This window comes from Branchiostoma belcheri, unplaced genomic scaffold (genome assembly GCF_001625305.1).
Source record: "Branchiostoma belcheri isolate BF01 breed outbred unplaced genomic scaffold, Haploidv18h27 scaffold438, whole genome shotgun sequence".
NCBI lineage: Eukaryota > Metazoa > Chordata > Leptocardii > Amphioxiformes > Branchiostomatidae > Branchiostoma > Branchiostoma belcheri.
The window spans coordinates 14,242-37,089 of NW_017804063.1; the positions used below are offsets into that span (position 1 = coordinate 14,242).

Here is a 22,848-nt window from a genome sequence, read left to right on the forward strand (position 1 = left end):
ACCCTCCCCACCTGCACAGCGAGATCGTCAGGTTTGCTGGACTTGCTTAGCACGCTCACACATCGTGAGAACGCCTCCTGCAGCACCTCGATGCCGTTCTCTCTCCGCAGCTCCTCAGCGTTCAGCGCCGAGCAGTTCACTGTGTGGAAGGCGAGTTCGCTCGCGGCCGTCAGGAGCGGCGCGGACTTGGAGAACAGCTGGTCGTCGCCGGTTTCCATGCGGATGGTTTTGATGAGCATGGGGTAACCGGCGTACTTGTAAGGTGCCAGAACTGGAACACACAAGATGCAATATAAAGATATCATAGAAAAAATTGTTATAGCAGGATCCTGATATGTTGGTGAAGGTTAGACATAAGGTAATAAGATACACTAAAAAACAGTTACTAAAGGAACTGGATATGATTTTGGAAACTGTCAGATGTTTCAGGTACCTTTCATTAGTGACACTGGAGAGTTGTCAAAAAAGCTGGCTTATAAGTTCAAATTATTGGATCCTGATGACAAAATATCATCGACAAGAAATCAACAAAACTGTTCAATAATCTACAAGGCCATTTGTCAAAGATGCTCTTTTTCCAAAATACACAGTATGCAAGTTTTCAAACATTCTGATCGTTTAAGAAAGGTACAAAATCTTCTTCTGCTTCATCTATGACATAATGTTTGCAAGGCAAACGTCTCACCGTCCCGGTATCTCTTGAAGAGGATGCTCTGTGATTGGAGGATGAGGACGATGTTCATCGGGTCCGGCCCCTCGGGACGCTGGGAAGACTTGCTGCAGAGGAACTCGTACGCCTTGTTCACCTTCTCAAACATTTCCTGCGAAAACAGACCGTGGAAAGTAAGGTTATCCTTCTCTTCATTTCAAACAAAGCTACATGATGTCATGCAAAACCTCTAAGGGCTTTTCTTCTGATTTTCTTCAAGGATATTGTAATGAATCAGATACGTCGATGAAGGTTAGACATAAAGCAAAAAAACTCATCAACTTTATAAACTCCAAACTTACATATTGTACACTTTATTTCAAACAAGATCATTTCAATTTAGCTTGTTGATTGACTTCTCAGAATTTTTTTAAACATACAAGTTTTCTCATGATAGCTGGTATGCTGTTTTTGATACTGTCCTTGGTGCTGAAAGGTGAGTGATTAAGACATAACTGTACATGAGCCTTGTTCACCTTCTCAAACATTTTCTACAAAAACAGGCTACGGAAATAGAATAAGACAGACTATGGAAATAGAATAAGACTATTGTTGTCATCATTTAAAATAAAAAGATGTGATGTCAAGCAAAACTTCTAAGAGCTTCTTCTTTTTGGATTTATTACACACAAGTTCAGTTTTCTTGTTGTGATTTTGATAAACCAGGTTTTTTATACTGTCATCCCTGTCCTTGGTGCTGAAAGCTGAGTAATTATGACATAAAATGTAACATCTGTGTCCATATTATCACCAGGGTCCATAATATCGCCACCTTGAGAAAAAGTGTGCTTAAAGATATTTTTACTGTAACATTCTCTAGGTATGTACATTTGAGGCGTGAAGAAGTGCATACCAAAAGTATGTTGCAGTAGAAATATCTCTGTTTCTCAAGGTGGCGATATTATGGACCCTGGTGATATTATGGACACGGATGTTATATGAGCAAAACTTAAATCTTAAAGCTTCACAAAACTGCACCAGTGGTAGCCTGTCTATGTACGTGGGCCGCATTGTTTAACAATTTCATGCAGATTCTTTACAACCTCTAACCCCTTACAAAGTACTTCATCCTACAGCTTTCATTTCATCATCAATTTACAAGATGAAGGTCTTAAGCAATCCCACACAAGTCCCTACCTTAAACAACACTGGGGTCTTGGGAAGGGACAGATACAAACAGTACAGAAACACACAAACAAAGAAAAACATGGACATTGTGACAAAACATTTCTAAACAAAAAAAGAAAACTAGTAAAAAGGGACAGAGCAGTGCAAGTAAAATAACATGAGACATTAAAAGAAAAACAAAGAAACTCCATGAAACTCTCTGCAACTGTGATGTTACCTAATGACTAGCTGGTGAAATAAACAAAGAAAAAAATGAACAGGAGAAAGCTGGTTGTGACAAAAAACATCTCCTATGTCTGACTCAACAAAGTTTTCAGACAGAGCACTTCTGCATAAGCCTCAAAGTAGTATGAAATTAAGAGTGACAAAGACAAATCAAAGAAAAGAAACGGACAGGAGAAAGCTGGCTCAACAAAGATGAAGACAGAGCACCTCTGCCTGCTCCTTAACATCTTACGTACCCTGCCCTCAGGGTTCTTGTCAGGATGGTACTTCTGGGCCAGCCGAAAGTACGCTTTACGGATCTTCCCTTCTTCATGACTGCAGACAAAGGAAACATTTTATTACAGTTTCATTCAAAGGAAACATGAGCAAATCAATGTACTGTATGTGTCCATACTATGAACAGTAATCAATTTGGAGGATCTAAGTTAAACCTTCATATTCTTAAGTCAGATGATTATGATACCAGTTTTCAAAAACATTCAGACTTTGCGACTTTGCAACATGGTAACTATCATTGACAAAGATTTCAAAGCTTTTGATTTTATACTAGTATATAATTATACTTATTTTCAGAGCCAAACCTCACACATTTATAGGAGGTACCATATATGAACTTCTTTAAAAACAGAATTACTAAACTTTACACAACTATAACTGCCAAAGATTTGAGCCCAAATTTTAAAGAACACCCTCCCCCCCACACACACACTCACCCTCCCTCCCCCTTGGGCAGATGCAGCACATCGTAAGCCTCCTCCACAGACATGGACGGCGGCTTCTTCTCCACCTCAGCCTTCCACGCCTCCAGGATGTCTTTAAGTAGCTTCACCTGGACAGGTTAAGATTCGGCATCGTAAGATCCACATAATACATGTACATTCTCAAAGACTACAGATAGGCTGGAGCCAGTGGCTGTACATACATGTGAAAGATGTCCTGATAGTTGGACATACACAGTTTTGACTGTACAATCATGTACTGTAGAATCTGATGGTTTTGGTCATTCTTCAACGAAAGGCAATGGAGGTTATGTGAAAATCTTAAAGTTTTACCCAATAAGCTTTAAATAAATTAAAACAAGAACGCGCAGGTTGGCCAGACTTAACAGAATACAGCTATTGGTTAGTCCAAGCTATCTTACAAGCTCCCTAATTAGACCAACTTTCAGAGATACAGTTGTTATTGGCCAGACATTTTGAGACACAACTTTTCTGATTGGCTGGTGCAAGCTAACTTACAATCACTCTGATTGGCCAAACCTTCAAAGATACCTTTCAGAGTAGATACAGCTTTTCTGATTGGTTACGTGCAGTGAAAGCTAACTTACAGGCTCCTTGATTGGCCAGTCGGGGAACTTGGTGGTGTTGCAGAGGTTGCGTAGGTAGTAGATGTTGCAGAAGAGTTCATTCTCTAGCGGGGGGTATGAGATGTGGGGGATGGGGCAGTATTGGTACAGGGCGCGGGTGTTGGACTGGAGCCGGGGGGAGAAGTCTGCGATGTGGGCTGCAATCTTCTCTATCATCATACGTCTGGAAAATAAGAGAATAGTCACTGCATCAAGTGGCCTCCTGTGTGTCAAACTTGCCTTGGAATGACTATAAACTCAACAGAAATACAAAAAGAATATGATTTATGATTTCCTTCTGTATTCAAAGATGTCATAACAAAGCTAGTTTCTCAATGCTGTAGATGGCCTCGGGTGTCTCAAATTTACGACAGGAAGATCTCACTGTCAGGGGCTTCTACTTACCAAATTGAAACAGAAAAAAATGAAGAGAACAACAGTTCTCAAAGAATGAACTCAGCTCATCTTATTATGCCTCACCTCTACCTCAAACTCTACATCAATTAACTTTCTTCTCTAACTCATTGCTTAATAAAAACAGTAAAGAAAATTTCTTATCACGCTGCTCCAGATGGCCTCCGGTGTGTTGAACCCTCCCAGGAAAATCCCGCTGAACTTTTCAGCACCATACTCTCACAATTTGCTATGTTACTACTTATATGAGGACAGAAGGAATGAAAACATCTTTCTCCGAGGATGACCCCACCTGCCATCTCACTGCTCCAGATGGCCTCCGGCGTGTCGAACTCTCCCAGGAAAATCTCGCTGAACTTTTCAGCACAGTAAACTAACAATCTTTTAAGATTTAAGGCTACTAATTATGTGAGGACAGAAGGCATGAAAACAACTTTATCCAAGGATGACTCCACCTCATCTCACTGCTCCAGATGGCCTCGGGCGTGTCGAACTCTCCCAGGAAAATTTCGCTGAACTTTTCGGCGCCGTAGTTCTCCAGGTAGTGGACCATGGCCTCGGGCAGGATCTGTCCCAGGATGCTCCGCTGCATGATGTCACTAGACTTGGCGTCCTCCGCGCGGAACGCCTGCTGGGTGTGCGTGTACTTCAGGAACCTGCAGGGAGGAGAGAAGTGTTCTTAGACTTACTCTCTTCAAAAGTGTATTATACAGGACTGTACAATGTCAATAAAGAACAGCTATCAGCTGTATGTTATTTTTACAATATTTTAGTGAATGCCTGAGAGTAAAAAATAGCCAAAATTCATGCAGATTCTAAATTTCATACATTTTTACTACTACAGTAAACTGGCAAAACCTCCAGTTTTCACAGTTTTAGTTTGACTCTTGGTCAACGTTGCATCAGAATTTTGCTTGTTGCAGACGACATTTTCCGACACAAGATTTGGAAATTACAGACGGAATGTTAACCTTATATACACGAATGCGACCTCATATGAGATGTTCTTCCACACTACATTACAAGTTTTGTGCAGGTGCAATACGTTCTGCCGATGTGCTCAAAAACTACATTATTCCCCATTTCTTGCAGTTTTCCCTGACCTTGCGACAGGCACGATGTTGGAGCCTGTGTACATCATGATGAAGAAGAAGTCAGACCATGATTACAGGTAGCTAGCCAACCAAAATTTGTGTTCTTGTGTTATTGTGTTATGCAGTCTGCCTTGACTTTGCGACAGGCACGATGTAGGACCCTGTGTACATCATGATGAAGAAGACCATCAAAGACTGCAAGACTTCATGTAACTGCAATAATCATTACATGTAACTAGGCAACCAAACTCTGTGATATTGTGTTATAATAACAATGATTATCATGTTATACGGTCTGTTCTGACCTTGCCACAGGAACAATGTTTGACCCTGTGTACATCATGATGAAGAAGAAGACCCCGCTCAGGTACAGCCGCGGCAGCTGCGGGTTGTCCTGCATGATGTGCCACATCACCGTGGCAACCTTCTCAACAAGCACTGGGTCAAAGGTCAGCAGCAGCTGCACAAAACAATCAATCACAAGGTCAGGTCGTACATCAAGATTCAAGGACAAAGGTCAGTAACAGCTAAACAAACCAGTCACAAGCTAGACATAGAGACACGGGAAAGACCTATCACATTGGAAAAGAAAGGGGGAACCTAAAATGTCAAAAATTTGCTATTCTCCAGGATAACAAATCCAAAATCCAATAACTTTGACTAACACATGTCTTGTACAAAGGAATATGGCCATTTTTTTGTCTAGAATTCTAACTAAACATCTTGAAAAGAAAAATATATAAAAGCATCACACCAGCACTAAACAAAGGCTCAAAGAGGCAAATCCAACTAACATCATCATCATCCAACTATCATTTATCAACAAAATGACTTCAACAAAGTTGTAAACAGTTTTCGATGTTTTCAGCACTGTAGAAGGTTATTACAATGCCTGTTCTCTAGCTACTAACCTGTACAATGTGTGGCAGACATGTTGTTTCTGCCACCAGTCTCTTGGCTCTGGGCAGAGGACGGATGATCGCTCCATCAGGGTCCCTGGTTTATCATCAGAGAAGTTAGACAAGTCAAACATACTTATAATTAGTCTAGTAGATACTGAGTTTACTTCTTTGATGTACAAACTACAACATGTACACGTCATGTACTAGCCTGGTATATTCATCCCTTTTATAGCTGTTGAGTCTGCTATTTTCCAAAAGAATATACCAAGCCAAAGTAGACATAACATTGTATTTACATGAGATTGTATCAATTCCTTGATTAATTGCTTAACTATAATACTTTAGCTTGCCAACTAAGTAATTTTTACTATTTTGATGAGGATGTTAACAATGTTCACACTGTCATAGGTTTGGCTGGTTGATCAATGATGATCATATACAAATGTACATGGTATATTGACTGACTTATCGATTTATCTTGAACTCATTTATTACAGCATTAATTGACCAGCCCACCTGCTGAGAATGAGCTTGGCGCATTCTAACATTAGACACCGATTTAGATTGATTGATTGACCAGCCCACCTGCTGGGATAATATTCACATATCCTGATGAGCATGTTGAGGATGAGAGTAGCGAGTTCAGACTCGTTCATGACGGGTTGACTGGAGGCCAGCAGACACCACTTCAGCTGCGGGATGTTGTGGAGCGGCCGCCACCCGTCCATACCCTGCGCCCAGCACCGCGTCTTAGCTGTGATCACACCCTCCTCCCAAAACTCCTTCATCTAAAGAAGGAATGGAAAACAATTTACGGTTCACTTGCTAACAAAGACAGATATTGTGTGTGCTTGTAGGTATTGGTAACTTTTACAGGCCTGGGACAGTATGTCTTCGCCATGATCACAACCTCCTCCCAAAACCCCTTCATCTGGGGATGGAATGGAAAACATTTGGTATGGCCACCTCCAAAGAATTGACAGTGACAAATGGCCTAAGAAGATCCTCACACTGGATGTGGAAGGTCTAAACCCTCGTGGTTAACCAAAGAAGAAGATGGTTTGACAACATAAGGGAGGACATCCTCCACTTGAACCTACATAACATCAAACCACAGGACAGAGGCAAGTGGTGGGCTGCCATCAAGTCTCATGATGCTGTGCAAGTAAGTGTAACCCTCGGAAGACGGGAAACAACAGACGATAAACTGTACAGTGAGTGATGTACTGTGTGTCTATCCAGTTCACTTGTTAACAAAGACAGATATTGTGTGTACGTATCTCATCCCATGGTATACAATCACGACATATCTTTTGTAGAATACTCAGTATTGAATGGACCTCCAATAATCTCAAACGGTTGCTTCTGTGCTTAAATTAGTTACCAGGTAAAACCAAGTTATGAATGATGAATTTCAAAACACTTGTGCATAACTAGCAACACCCTGGTGATTTCTTCTGGCTGTCCAGCTCTAGACTTTCCTATACTTCAGACCCTGCTTGAGACATTCATTCCATAATGCCTTAATGGTACAAGTTGCCACATGAAAAATCTAGGGTTTTTCTCTCACCTCATTAATGCTGTACGGCCCGAGCCTCTCCTTGTCAGCGTTTCCGTAGTACCACTCCTTCTCGCTCTCCCGCATCATGTCCGGCGACGCCTCGATCACGTTGGTCTGCGTCGGCACGACGGCGCGGGACGTGTGAAGGTGAGCCAAGGTCAGAAGGTCAACCAGGATCTTCACCCCGTTGGCGTCCATCAGTTCTTTCACGTTTCTCTGGAAGACAAAACAGGTGGCTTGACAACATCAGTAAGCACAACCACAACAAGATATCAGAGATTTTGGACTTCCAGGAGGTATACAAGCCTCAGCTTCCTGAATTCTCAAATGTCGATCTTTATTTCCTGCTACAATCCAATCTTTTCTTTCACGTTTTTCTGAAAGAGGAAAGAGTTCCATTGACAATGTACTGTGTAAGTAAGCAAGTTTCTGTTACATGCTGTTATTTTGTGTGACAGATCACTTTCTTGTCATCCAAGATTTTGTCTTCAGTTACAGAATGAGAGTGGATTGTAATCATTATTAGCTTGATCTTTATATTTGTGCTGATTCAATTTTAGTTTCTTTTCAAATCTGTGGTATGTCTAAATATAAGAGTGGTAGATTCCTCTTAGAACTATGTTACGATCAAAACTTGGGAAAACTTTTACAAGCATGAAGTTTCTGACCTTGTTGAGGATGAGTTTGTTGAGAAACAGCACCAGGCGATCTCTCTCCTGACGGTCGGTACACTGTACGGGACACAAGGTCACGGTCAGCTGATATCATAATATACAGAACAAGACATACTAACAAAAAATTGTAGTCGTTGACAATTTCTTGTTTTTTCTTTTCGAGTCAGACCAAAACCTCAGGCGATACGGAATATGAATAGACATTAGGCGTAACAATTGACAACCAGCTCTCATTTCACTGCCACACAGCAAAAGCTGCTAACAAAGGAAACCAAGTCTTGGGCTTGATTAAGAGAACCTTCTACAACTTGGATAAAGACACAGTCCCCATACTCTTCAAGACCATGGTGCGTCCCCACCTGGAATATGGGAATGTAATCTGGGGCCCCCACTACTCCCTCGATCAGCAGAAAGTAGAGGCAGTACAGAGAAGAGCGACAAAACTGGTTCCTGGGTTCAGGGAGCTCCCCTACAGTGAAAGACTAAAAAGACTTAAACTACCGTCCTTGGGGTACAGAAGAAGAAGGGGTGATATGATTCAGGTGTTCAAGTTCCTGACTGGGCAGGAAAGAGTACAGTCAGACAGTTTCTTCGAGTTAGCAAAGGGAACAACAAGAGGTCACAACTTCAAGCTGAAGGTACCACTGGCCAAGTCAAGAAGTAGACAACATGCTTTCAGTGTGAGGGTCATCAAAGACTGGAACTCGCTGCCGTCGAGTGTAGTAGCCAGCGATTCTGTCAACCAGTTCAAAACAAGATTGGATCGACACTGGGAGCACTTGAAGTACGAGGAAAGCGACTAGACCAGTCCACGACAGGCAGGAAGAAGCCTTACTCGACTGTAGACGGTATCAAGGTATCAAGGTATTAAAGATTTTATGCCTCAAAAAATTATAGTTGTTGGGAATATCTTGTTTTCTTTTTTTTTCAATAAATTTATTTCAATAATTTTTTTCTATAAATTTCTCATTGTTTCCAATCTGTATACCACACTATCCATTCCTCCATGCCTGTGGGAAGACCATTTTAACAATTCACTGTTACAGTAACTCTTATTTGTTTGAATTCAGCAACCTGTCAGTGAGAAATTAGTTACATACATGTATGTTGGGCAATACATTTACTAACACTTAACACATTTTTGCTTAATATTTGCATGAAATAATACCACACTATTTTTTATAGGCCGGGCATACCTTTTCTTCTGTACTACCAACAAATACAAGACATGAAACAGGAAAGATTAATACTGTAATCCCTGATTTTTTTTCACGGTACTATTATGTGACTTCGCAGTTTTCATGGTCACTTCTGTACCAAACAAATAAGTCCTCGATTTTCCTTTTTCTGCACCTGCCACCATTGTGAACTTATTACATAATTGATTGTAGTTCCACGAACACCTCCATTTTTCTCAGACCGCTACCGTAAACATATAGTGAACTAGAGAGGCCGACATTTGCTTGGGAGCAAATACAGCATATTTCAGTCCATCTCCCTCCCACGCAAAAGTGGTCTATTCCAAACTTACCCCAGTGTAAAACTGGTAAAGATTCTCAAATAAATGAATTATATAGTAGCTATGTAATTGAGAACAAAGATGCAAGAACAAGCACATTGAATCTCGAAAGCTTTACTAATCTTATTACAGGTATGCAAATACTAACAATGATGAGATTTGATACATTTTGAAGGTCTTTAATAGGTACATAAAATTGAATGTGTGGGTCATTCCACACGACTTACGTGCAATGTGACCTCAGGTAACCCGCAATGGAACATGTGTTCCATGGATGGAACAGGCCATTCTTTAGATAGAACATGGAACGGGTACAGCACTTTTGGCCCTTTTTTTGTTGAAAATAGTCATTAAAGTTCCCCAAATGAGTCATTTGGAAGTGTTGTATGCCAAATATGTGACTGCTATTCTGTAGACACATGTTCAAGGTACCCTTATACTGAATTTCAGATCATTTGGTTGTAAAACCAGGGCTCAGGATCCAAAAATCCATTTTTTGGCGAAAAATGCCCCAAAAAACCTTCATAAACTTTTTTCAAAGGCATGTATCAAAAAAATGAAAAAAACGCCTGGGGGTATTGGCTCACTCTACCTCCATGCCAAATTTCAAGTCATTTGGCTGAATGATGGCGGAGTTGAATCCCTTTGACTGTGTGGCAGGAGGAGGAGAAGAAGAAGGAGGAGAAGAAACATCAGAGAACACAATATATTTCATCCATACCATGGTATGGACTGAAATATAATTACAGTATTGTCTAAGGGAAGTGGCCATGTTCTAAGTATAAACAGCTGTCAGTGATATATCAACTTGATGACTCAGCTTAGGCCCTGTACAAGGCAGAAGTGAAAGGAGAAACACTCCAGTTCTGTAACCGTAGACTGAACACAGGGCTCCAAATACATGTACTTGATGCAATCAACATACAAAATTTCCTGTAAGGGACAAGTCATAGAGTCATTCCTGCTACCTTAGCGCGGCTTCTCTGCCAGAAAGGTAGATTTTCAACATTGACCCTTTATTCAGAATTTCAGAGGAGGTACATGTATCAATCTGTATACTAGTAGTACGGAAAATAAAACTATATGTATTTTTTACACTTGTACACCCAGTACATGTACGTGATGTAACGCAAGGTTACCAGTTTACGGTCGAATTATGGAAAATTCCATTTTTTGTGAAAACGCATGGGCAGAACTAAATATTTAACCCTTGTGAAGAAACAGTAGTTCGTCGGTTATAAAAGTGTGTGCCGTGTCATTTCTTCCCTGCGTTTTTTGTGCCGTGCCAGCTTTTATTTATTATAGTAGTTAACAGTGGAGAATTGCTCTAGGGTGACCAATTAACGGTCACTTGGACCTTTGTCCTTGTATGCTCTACGTATAAGCGCACATAAACAAACACTTTCTGCAAAAAAATACCGAAGTGGTCAACAACAAACCACGGTAAAATGTCAGTGTGTAGCCCACTGTCGCATGCAGTAGCGCTGTGGTGCTAAATGAGGCTGGACCTGCATTTTCCCCTTAGTAGAACGTGACATAATGGCCCAAGATGTTCCATTAAACCGTTGCAATAGATAACAAGCGTCTATGCCCCTCCAGACACAGCGGAACGTCGTGAAAACCCGAGCAAACTTTTCGCTACCCAGATTCTACGGACGCAGGAAGCCATTTTGGCATTTTTGCATAAATTAATGTGCAACAGCGCCACAGTGCGACTTTTACGTACCTTTCTGCAGTTTAAAACCGTGACGTCACCTGCTGCAACGATGATGATGATCAAAATGGCGTTGAAAAAACGCTAGTCGGCGAGAACTGCCACTGTACTTTTGCTTGTTTATTTCAAGGTGTTTGAAAGTTTCATACCTCACAACACCATGGATGATTGAAATAATAAAGCCAGGTTTGATGCCAGCTATCGTTACAATTTCCTAGCATTCTTGGGATTTTAAAAAATCGACGAAATGTTGAGTATTGTATTATGTGAAAAACACAACATGCGTCCAAGGCCATGTTACCTTGCTGTCCCGTCATATCGGAAGATACTCTGCTGTGTCGCTGAATGCAAACTTTTTTTCCATCCAGTGAATAAATAAAAGACACATATAAGGATCATATTCATGTTATTCTTTGTTGCTCACGACCGTTGATTTTTGGCTGGTACACTCGAAGCGTGGCCGTGTCACTAACTGACCGTAAACTGGTCCTGCACGTAAACTGGTAACCTTGCGTTACATGATTATGAACTAGTGTAGTCTGGTTACCAAACTATTTTAGCTGCTGAGTTTAATTTGGTAGCCTGGGTGCCATCCGAATTTGTAACGGCTCCACAAATTCGGATGGCACCCAGGCTATTAATTTGGTACAGGACTGGTAGACATTAGAAATATCCACACAACTCCAAGTTTACAGACTGATAACATTGTTATATCCTGTACTGTACAGTTTTACAGGACTGGTGGTGTTTTGAGCCCAGTAAGGTACATGTTGACTCAGCCTAAGCTGTTCGCAATCATTATGGCAGGATGCCAACAAGTGAAACCAGCCCAGTTTCAGATCCTGCATATCCTATTTCCTAATGAACACAGTTGAATGCAGACAAGACCAGTGGTGGGGAATGGTACACAGTGAAGACTACAACAGTCTCAGGTATTTTTCTATAATTTTTTTGTGTCAAACATTCAGATCACTTGGTTTGACTTTGAGGTCAAGTTTAGAGCAAATTTACATGACTTACGGCACTGTCTGGTTTCCAAGGGACTCACGGGACAAACAGGTCAGTGGGTAGAACAGACTGACTCACAGTCACAAACATGTAACATAATGATTATAATTAAAGAAGCGGTCGACTGCTCGTTCCTTGACAAAGACTGGAGTTGTACACTCGAAAATCTGGGTAAGTCCAACCTCTTGTGTTGGAAATTACAGTTTAAACTTGCTTCTACCAACACAGAAGAACTTTCAAAATGTGTAACCGTAACGCTTTGTTTTGCCATACAACAAAGCTGCATATCATGATCAAGTATATATTGGGGACAGTTACAGTTCTCCACAGAAGAAGCAGGTATATGTATAGGGGACATCTCTAACATGATGGCAAGGTTTGGGTTGGTTTAAATATCCTAACAAATGAGGGCAACTGCAAAAACTCAGCATGTTGAAAACAGACTCAACCAACCCTTTGTGTCTAGACAAAGTTGACAGTCAACAGTGACATTGATAAGGTAAGTTTCACTCAAACTTTTACCATACCAAAGTTCAACCTCATGCTATTTTTACAGCCACCTCAGGTTAGCTTTAATTATCGTAGATTTTCCACTTTGTGTTGAACAATGCCAACTTCACATGAGACCATGCACAGCCCAGAAAGCATGCATGGTAGGGTGTAACAGGCTAGGCCTAGGGCATTACCAGTAGACAGCATTTGGGCAATGATCCAAATCCTGATTATTGTATAAGTGGCCTCCCACAAGCCTCTGCATGAACTTTGAATTTCAAGCACACTTCTGGGGTGGTGAAAGATCAGGGGTTACTAACAGTGTCTAACAATTGGAGTTAATTGTTAATTCTGGGTCCATTGTACATGTGAATCTAAAAGGGCTATTTCATCTTGGCCTGCAATAAGGTTATACAACATTCCTTTCTTTTCACACTGAAAGAAGGCTACAGGAGACAGGACTTTATTCTTTTACACTGACAAATGTGTTAAGATCTCAATTTTCTGTCTCATTTCTTACAGATTCAACAACCCTGCACAGACCACAGCCTTCTTCCCCAACTAGCAACTAACACACTGGCTCAACAGGACCAGGATTTTTAAAAAATAACTAAAATTGACAAAGAACAAACTGCAGAATGATGAGCCTGCAGGACAAACAGTGTTTAGAGTTACACACCAGCATGTTGGAATCTGATGAAGACTCCGAACTATGTTATGGAAAGGTTCTGAGAGATGCTTTCATCAGTAAGGACTCCATGATGGAGACAGAAGCATTGAAGAGTCTTGGAGATGCGTACTTGGAGAAAGCCAAGCTCAGTAAAGATTCAGCAGAGTTTGACAAGGCTGCTGGCCTGTATGCTGCTGCCTTACTGCGCTGCACAGATCCAGATGTGGGAGAAACCGTGGAACATCGTATCCGCTACATGGAGAAACTCTGCAGACAACTGCTGCAGGGGTACAGTCCACACTTCCGGTGGCTGTCACCAGACTACTGGGGACCTGCTGATAGCAATATCTTAAGGGTGGCAGAGATTTGTGACAAACTGGACCGAAATGCAAGCAAACAAGAACTGAACTTTGCCGAAGACACTTACATCCAGACACTAGTGACGGCCATTGCAAACAGTGACACAATGTTGGAACAAGAAGTACTCAAGTCCCTGGGAGATTTGTACCTTGAAGAAGGGAGGAAAAGTTTGGATGCATCACAGTTGACTGCGGCGGCTGCCATGTACAACAAGGCCCTGACTAAGTGTGGGGAGTCAGATGGGAAACAGGCGCTACTTCATCGCATCAGGTACACAGAGAAGGTGGAACAAGCAATAAAACAGGTAAGGGTACATGTTTTCAGTTTCACTCATCAATTCAATAGGAATTCATGGACTTACAACAAGTATGAGTACATACTTCAACTCATAGAAGTTTTGTTTTGACTTGTTTTGTTTTCACTAAAATTTGTTTTTGAAAACTCATGAAAATATGTGCAAGAACAACACTATGCAACAGTTACTGTGCCAAAAAAAGCAGAAGTATACTAAATCAGTAAATGTGAGTCAGTTTTTAATTTACGGATATCTATCCAAAGTAATTTTTTCTGTTGAACAGAAAACATTTAATAACACTGTATTACAGAAACTAAAAGTGAATCATCACATTTTCTAGCACCTGTGCAGAAGGACAGAAAAAGGAGAAAAACAGTCAACTGCCAAGTCCCTGTCCGAAGATACCACAAGCACTGACACCATCCACAACTATCCTCCCGTACAATTTCCAAGGTGGGGAACTGAAAACTACAAACTTCTAGATCTGCAGAGGCAATTTCAGAAATCTTGGATCCAAATTACCTCTCTCAAAATTCTATTGTTCATACATGTATAGCAGTGGTCGAAATACTTTTTTTCAGTGCTCTGCCAATATTGCAGAAGAGTCAAAATTTTGTTCTGCAATTTGGAAATACTTTCTGCAAATACACAAGCCTTCATACTACAATCTTGCAGGTTTATAAGCATGAACTATTGATTGATATGCAAATTATTGAAGACAAATTTTTGGAAGTCCAAAAAGAAACAAAAGATAGACAAGTCAAGACAAGGTTGATGCAAATTAGTGAAGAAGCTCCTGTTGTTTCAGAACAGGAGCTTAAGTGTTGTCTGTCCTTGGGGCCAAGAGCGCCAAATCCCAAGTGCCAATTTTTCCTGCTGCAAAATTGCAGATTGTATAAATTTTTCTTCTGCAATCTTGAAAATCTATCTTGCAGATTGCAGACTGCAGACAGGTATTTCGAACACTGTATAGCTAAGCCTTGTTTTTCTGAAAACATTTGTCAGAATAACTCAGGAAGATATAGATGAATTCTGAAGAAAACAAGTCTTAGACATTCATAACAACTCTGAATACTTCACATTTTTAGAGTAAAATCTTCAATCTTCTAATGTTTTTCTTCAGCACTGATTCAGAGACTGGACTTACTGGTATAGGTACTGCTGAACCAGTAACTTCACCAGTTGAAGCAGAAGAAAATACTGAAGTGAGTACTGAAAATTACAGCTATCAAGATAATCACACAGATTAAATGCAGCAGTAAATACAGGGATCAAAATACTTCATTTCTGTTTTCTACAATTATTACAAAAGATATTCCCAACTCCATGCCTAGCCTGTATTCTCTTTTTGTACCTATATGTGTTGAACATCTAACAGTTGTAGCTGCCTCTAAAATTGCACCACTCTCTCTCTCTCTAAATTGCATCACTCTTGGCTATTCAGGATTGAAAGTGTTGTGTTTACTGGTAACTTTCAGGCGTTACAAAGAACAGCTGGACACAGGCAGCTCAGCTCTACAGCAGACAGACCTGGACACAGCAGAGCAGCACTTTGCAGCTGCTCTCAAGCTGGTACACATCAGAGGTAAGTGTACAACCAAGGAAAATTAACAAACTGGTGCTAATGCTTGTAAATCAATACTTTAATCTATTGGATAATACCTATCACATTTGACTTTTTTAAGGAAATGTTAAATTTCAGTGGCATTGCCGTCATGTGGGCTTGAATCTCATTCAGCTAAAGTGCAGTCCCTTTCTTTATCAAATAATTCGAAAGTAAGATCATTAAGAGTTTATTTTCTATCCAGATCCCACAGCCCAGCAGTACCAGAGAGAGGTGGAGCCCCTGTGCAAGTTGGGGGATGTCTACAGTAAGCGAGGTCAGCAGACAGGAGACGGGGGAGACTTGGTCAAAGCAGCAGCGCTCTACAATGCAGCAATAGCAAGGTCAAGTGATAATGATGTTAATCGTGATATAGATAAAGCAATTACATTAATGGAGGAGGCATTTGTCAAACATGTATTAAGTCTTGATCACAATGTACAAAAGGTAGAGAAAGGAAAACACAAGTCACAGCTGAAGGAGATGCGGGACCAGATCAAGCTGGAGATGGAAACCATTGACCAGCAGCTGGACCCCTATGTACATGATGAGGATGACCCATGTGTCCCACAGTTAGAGGCAAAACGAGCTCAGGCTGTCAGGCAGTTGTTTGAAAGAATTGCAAGTGAAAGGAAACAGTTTGTCCGCCAGCTAGTAGAAGAGTGTATTGGGTCAATGGGTCCCACTCCCTGTAAGTATGCCCTGATAGGTTTGGGTTCACAGGCCACAGAGCTGGTCACTCCATACTCAGACCTGGAGTTTGCCATCTTGGTAGAAAAAGAAAGTGAAGAATGTCTTGCATATTTCCGTAACCTCACCCACTATCTACACCTCAAGGTGGTTAACCTGGGAGAAACCATTCTCCCAGCACTGGGAATAAGAAGTCTGAATGACTTCTATTCTCAAGACCCCCTTGATGACTGGTACTATGACTCTGTCACACCCCGTGGGTTTGCATTCGATGGCTCCATGCCAAGGGCAAGCAAGACTCCACTGGGACAGACAGTCAACCATGACCAAACCTTCAAGTGAGCTCATCCGCAGCCCAACCAACGATGGTCAACATACTGAAAACTGATGCCACTGTCTACATTAAGGAAGGATATCATCTTGCCAGTATATTGAGAAACACCAGTTTAATGGTAGGCGACCAGGGTCTAGTTAATGAGTATCTTGCCATTGTACGAGGCGTACTAACCAACGATGAAGGCAAAATGGCTCTGATGGAGGCACAGGACACCCTGAAGGAAAACATGGGGAAGTATAACAAACAGGAGTTCACTGCTAAGCTATTGACGTGAAGAGGAAATCTATCGTTTGCCGTCGCTTGCAGTGGACTGCTGCGCTCTTTGCACACGCGTCATTCCCACCAGTGTGTGGAACACCATAGACGACATGGAGTCCACACAAGCCATCAGTGCTGACAATGCGCACCACCTCAGGGTGCTGGTCAGCATCTCAGCAGAACTCCGACTGAGAACGTACATCACAAACGGTGGGCAGAATGAGAACCTGTCAGCCCTGGCTTCCCTCGAGACGTCACCAGAGACAGAAGACACACTCAGCAGACTCCAGACTGTCTTCTACGTTTCTAAGAGCACACAGCTGTTCAGGTACTACTACACTGCAGTACCTTTGAAAAAAGCACTTTCAAAAGAACTGCTCAACAAAGAAGGTTCACCAAATGTTTCACACCAGCTGTTCTCAGCTCTATTGTTTGATGATTCACCTATGGTAAAAGGTGTCATGCATATGCAGCTGAAAGATTCCAAAAGGGCAATCAGTCACTTTGAAAAGGCACTCGAGCCAACCTCTAACACAGGAGTGCCAACCATTGAGGAGCCTCATGTATCATTTGCATACCTGGGAATGGCTTACAGAGACCTGGGTGACTACAAGAAAGCAGCCACCTTTGATGAAAGGGGACTTCAAATGAGCAGAACAATTCACGGCCTGACTGCTGAACACCCTGACACTGCTACAGCACTTCTTAACTTTGGGGCAAGTTTGGAGCATCTTGGCAAATACAAGGAAGCACTGGACTACTGTAAGCAGGGATTTCAGATGTTAAAGAACATTTATGGTCCAAGCACAGAACATCATCGTATTGCTTTTGCACTGGAAAGCATTGGGCACATCCACACGAGACTGGGAGATGACATGAAGGCAGTTCAGTACCATGAGCAGGCACTGTGCATGAGAAGAAACATCCATGGCCCAAACACAGCTCAGGCTGACATTGCCTGGTCACTAAGCAATTTGGGAACATGTTGGGATTACATGGGTAATCATATGAAAGCAATCAGCTATTACGAACAATCACTGAAGATGGAACAGACTCTTTATGGTATGAATACAGTACATCCTAGCATTGCCTCATCGCTCAACAACATTGGAGCAGCCTGGGATTCCTTGGGTAAGCATAAGAAAGGAATTGGCTACTACGAAAAGGACATTACAAATACTCACATGTGTCTTTGGTTCAAAATAACAGCACATCCTGACATTGCCTCAACTACCAGCAACCTGGCTACAGCCTGGGCACATTTGGGTGATAACAAAAAAGCCCTTGCCTATGAAGAAGAGGTTCTTAGAATGAGAGAGATTATTCATGGAGAGAGTACAGTACATCCTGACATTGCCGCATCATTGTCAAGCCTTGCAACAACTTGGCACCGACTTGGTGACTACAGGGAAGCAGTCAGGCTTCATGAACAAGCACTGGAGATGAGGAAATCTGTCTATGGCCACAGTACAGCACATCCAGACATTGCCTCTTCACTCAGGATGCTGGGAGGTAGCTGGGACCACCTGGGAGACTGCTGGAAAGCCATAACATACACCAACCAGGCACTACAGATGTTAAGGACTATGTATGGTCCCAGTACAACACATCCTGAGGTTGCCTCTGCATTTGGTGAGTTGGGAACATTGTACGAGCACCTGGGCAATCCAAGGAAGGCAATTGAGAACTATGAAGAGGCACTGCAAATGGAGAGGAAACATTACAGTCCAATGACAGACAATCCCAGTATTGCCAAATCACTAAACAACATAGGGCATGCTTGGAGGAATTTAGGAGACCACAAGAAAGCTGTAGCTTATTATGAGGAGGCATTGGAGATGAGTCGGGCTGTTTTGGTCCTGATACAACACATCCTCTATCTGCTACCTTACTCAACAACCTCGGTGAAGCTTGGCGGGACTATGGTGATTACAGAAAAGGCATTTCTTACTGTGAGGAGGCACTTGAGGCATTCAGAACTATCTATGGCCAGAGTACACCACACCCTCATACTGCTTCTGTACTCATCAATTTGGGACTAACCTGGCAAAAGCAAGGTGACCTTAGCAAAGCAATCAGATACCATGAGTGGGCCCTGCAGATGTTCAGAAGAATTTATGGCCAGAGAACAACACATTCTGATATCGCCGCTGCATTCCACAATCTGGGGCATGCCTGGCGTGAAAAAGGTGATCAGAAAAAAGCCATCAGCTACTATGAACAAGCACCGCAGATGAACAGGAGCATTTATGGCCCAGATGCAAAACATTGTCACATTGCTAGCCAACTCCTCAACCTGGGATCAGCTTGGCATGACCAAGACGATTACAAAAAAGCTATCAGCTACAATGAAGAGGCACTGCAGATGTACAGGAGTGTGTACAGGGATCAGAATACAGCACATCCTGACATTGCTACTGCACTCAACAACCTGGGGTCTCTCTGGCGTGACATGGGGGATTACAAGAAAGCAATTAGCTACCATGAAGAGGCACTGCAGAAATACAGAGGCAATGGTCAGAGTACAGGACAATGTCACCCTGACATTGCCTCTACACTTATCAGCATGGGACTAGTTTGTTCCAACCAGGAAGATCACAAGAAAGCAATCTGCTGCCATGAAGAGGCACTGCAGATACACAGGAGTATCTATGGTCAGAGCACTGCACATGTGGACATTGCTGCATCACTTAAACTCCTGGGGGCAGCTTGGCACTATCTTGGTGATCACAAAAAAGCAGTTAGCTACCTAGAGGAGGCACTTCCAGATGTACAGGAGCATGTACGGTCCAAAAACAGAACATTCTGACATCGCCAACACTCTCGAAAGACTGGGGTTAGCCTGGGAAGGTCAAGGTCATCACCAAAAATGTATAACCTATCACGAGGAGGCACTGCAGATGTACAGGAGCATCTATGTAAATCAGAGTTCAGCACATCCTGACATCGCATCAGCACTCAAACGTCTAGGATTGGCCTGGGAAAACATGGGTGACTATGAGAAAGCAATCGGCTACTATGAACAGGCACTGCAGATGCTGAACAGTGTTTATGACCAGAGTACTCCACATTCTGAGATGGCCAAAACACTTCACCACCTGGGGTCGGGGTGGCATCAGCAAGGTGATCATGGAAAGGCAATCAGCTACTATGAACAGGCACTGCAGATGTTCAAGAATATCTATGGACAGGACAAAGCACATCCTGATATTGCTAAAATATTCCACAAGCTGGGGTCAGTTTGGTATGACCAGAATGATGATAAAAAAGCAATCAGCTACTATGAACAGGCCTTACAAATGTTCAGGAGTGTCCATGGTCAGAGCACAGCCCACTCAAACATTGCAAAAACTCTTAGCAACCTGGGGTTAGCCTGGAACTCTTTAGGAGAGAACAGAAAAGCCATTATGTACCAAGAAGAAGCACTGCAGATGCACAGGAGGATCCATGATCCAACTACAGCACGTCCCGACATTGCAATTTCACTCAACAACCTGGGGTTAGCCTGGAGTGAACTGGGGGACCACATGCAATCCATAACCTGCTATGAAGAGTCACTAGAAACATACAGAACCATCTATGGACGAAATACACCACATCCTGACATTGCCACAGCACTTAACACTTTGGGGGCAGCTTGTCGAGGCATTCGTGACTATAAAAAAGCACTTAACTACAGTGAAGAGGCACTGCAGATGTGGAGGGATATCTTTGGTCAGGATGCAGTACATGATGAGATAGCAAGATCACTCTACAATCTCGGGGGAGCCTGGTTTTACCTCGAAGAGCACACAAAGGCTATCAGCTACTTGGAAGACGAAATAAACATGAGAAAGACCATTTGTGGACAGGACACTGCAGATCCTGACATTGCAAACACCTTGACTGTATTAGGAGCTGCGTGTTTACTCAGTGGTGATGTAGTCAAGGCCTACGACAGTCACAGACAAGCTCTAGTTATGCTGAGGCGGATCTATCAGGACGAAAGCCACCCGAAGATACAACAAGTGAAAGGCAACATAGATGCTATCATGAAGTGCATCCAGAATAAGATCAACAAATGAGAATCTCATTTTTGGCGACGTCTCAGGGAGGAGCCTAATGGTACAGTATTGTGTGCAGTTGTCAGGCATTTTGTCCACAGGCATGGAATGTCCACAGGAATGTCTCTGACCCACATCTATGCCCACATTCCTGGAAGCCTTTGGGAAGACCTGTCTGCCCCGGATGGCCATACTTTCGGTGACCCCGGGGCTCGTTCACTATACACTCAGGGGAGGAGTGCACAGTATCTGTACCAAGTCTTACTCAAAATCATGAAATGATGGCAGTGCCATGCAAACAATAACCCTAACACTACAGCAACCACCGTCACCATGGCAATGTGTTTTCATTGCCAGTCTTGTTTACCAAGATGATTATTAGTTTTAAATTAGTTTGTTGGTTTGGCTGTTCAATCCTCACAGCCAGGGCAGCCCAACTAGCCAGTGGCTATTACCAAAGGCATTACAATATCATATAAAAAAATATAATATGAGCATACAACGTAGCAGTCTATAACATTATTCTGTGTGTAAATACCAACTTGGTTCTCTCAAGTTAGAGGTGTACTGTACATGTATGTGTGGCAACATTAGCTCTCTAGATCTGGGAGGAGGCTCAATCAGCCCCTGACAGCAAGAGACTACATGTACTACATGTGTCTGCATCAGCTTACTTATACATGTTTCACCCAAACATCACCAGAGCATAAAGTTCATTTTTGGAAAAAGGTGCACTATCATTGAAAAACAAACAAACATACATATCGACTGGGTAGAATGTTTTTACGTAATTCAGTGTGTGTGTACTCTTACGCTATATCGTTTGTCTTTTTGTATGTTCGTTTGTTCTGTTGCATAAATATTAAAAAAAAAAAACATACAAGCTCCCACTCACCCTCTCCAGCATCCCCACCATGTACTTGGTGTCGTTAAACGTTCCGATCTCCTCGTAGCAGCGCCCGTACACGATGGTCATAGCCTGCAGACACATGCACTTCATCTGTACCTTAGGAGTCAGCAGGAACCGGTGGTACAGGTCGTTAAAGAACTCGTACCTGGGCGAGAGAATGATGGTACAGGTCATTAAAGAACTCGTACCTGTGGAGGGATAGATCATTCACTTACAGAAAATGACTTAGTTTGTGTGTGTATCGTGTTCACTGTGTCCTGTACCTGGATGTAGCATATGTGAAAACTCACTGACATCATGCTCATCGTGTAATTTGTACATAACAAAGACATTCAAATTATTAGTACAGTAGAGAAAGCAACAATACAAGCCGTATTGCAGGAAGACTTCCCTGAGTTTTATATCATATACTAGAGATTCTTAAGGAACTGTAAGAGTATTGAGATATCTGTTTTTGTTTATCAATACTGATTGTATTAATACATGACATTGTACATTCAAATGAAAGGGAACATGATGACTTACGATCTCTTGATCTGTGAGTTGTCTTCGTTGTCGTCTTCCTCCAGCAGCAGTCGCAGGTAGTACTCCCCGATCTTTATCTCCTCATTCAGACATTCATATCTCACCTGGGAAAACAGATGCAGCGGCATTAGAAATCTTTGGATCACAGGGTTAGGGGTTCTATTCCCATCATGATAGGGGTGGCATTTGGTAGCCATTTGGTAGCAAATGAACGTGTAACTTAAAGTATCAGTCTGTTGGCATCCTTCTGTCTATACTGTATACCACAATAATCTCTTTCTTCATTTTTTTTTTACTGGGTTACATACATGGTACATGTACATGTAGATACAATAGATACACAGACATTTTAGGTATAGGGTTCGTTTCCTG

The 22,848-nt window shown here is 42.1% G+C and overlaps 1 protein-coding gene and 1 pseudogene across 1 annotated transcript in view; one reads left to right on the forward strand and one right to left on the reverse strand.

Moving 5' to 3' along the window:
* The window catches only part of LOC109478398 (dnaJ homolog subfamily C member 13-like), a gene marked incomplete at its 3' end in the record, with an annotated part of 51,293 nt that overhangs the window by 13,816 nt on the left and 14,629 nt on the right, over positions 1-22,848 (reverse strand). The window contains 13 exon segments of the mRNA XM_019779929.1: positions 12-271; positions 686-821; positions 2,299-2,377; positions 2,776-2,891; positions 3,390-3,591; positions 4,277-4,477; positions 5,221-5,375; positions 5,827-5,911; positions 6,403-6,605; positions 7,388-7,594; positions 8,047-8,109; positions 21,937-22,096; positions 22,477-22,580. Coding sequence (XP_019635488.1) covers positions 12-271; positions 686-821; positions 2,299-2,377; positions 2,776-2,891; positions 3,390-3,591; positions 4,277-4,477; positions 5,221-5,375; positions 5,827-5,911; positions 6,403-6,605; positions 7,388-7,594; positions 8,047-8,109; positions 21,937-22,096; positions 22,477-22,580 — 1,971 coding nt within the window.
* LOC109478399 lies at positions 12,137-21,133 on the forward strand (annotated as a pseudogene).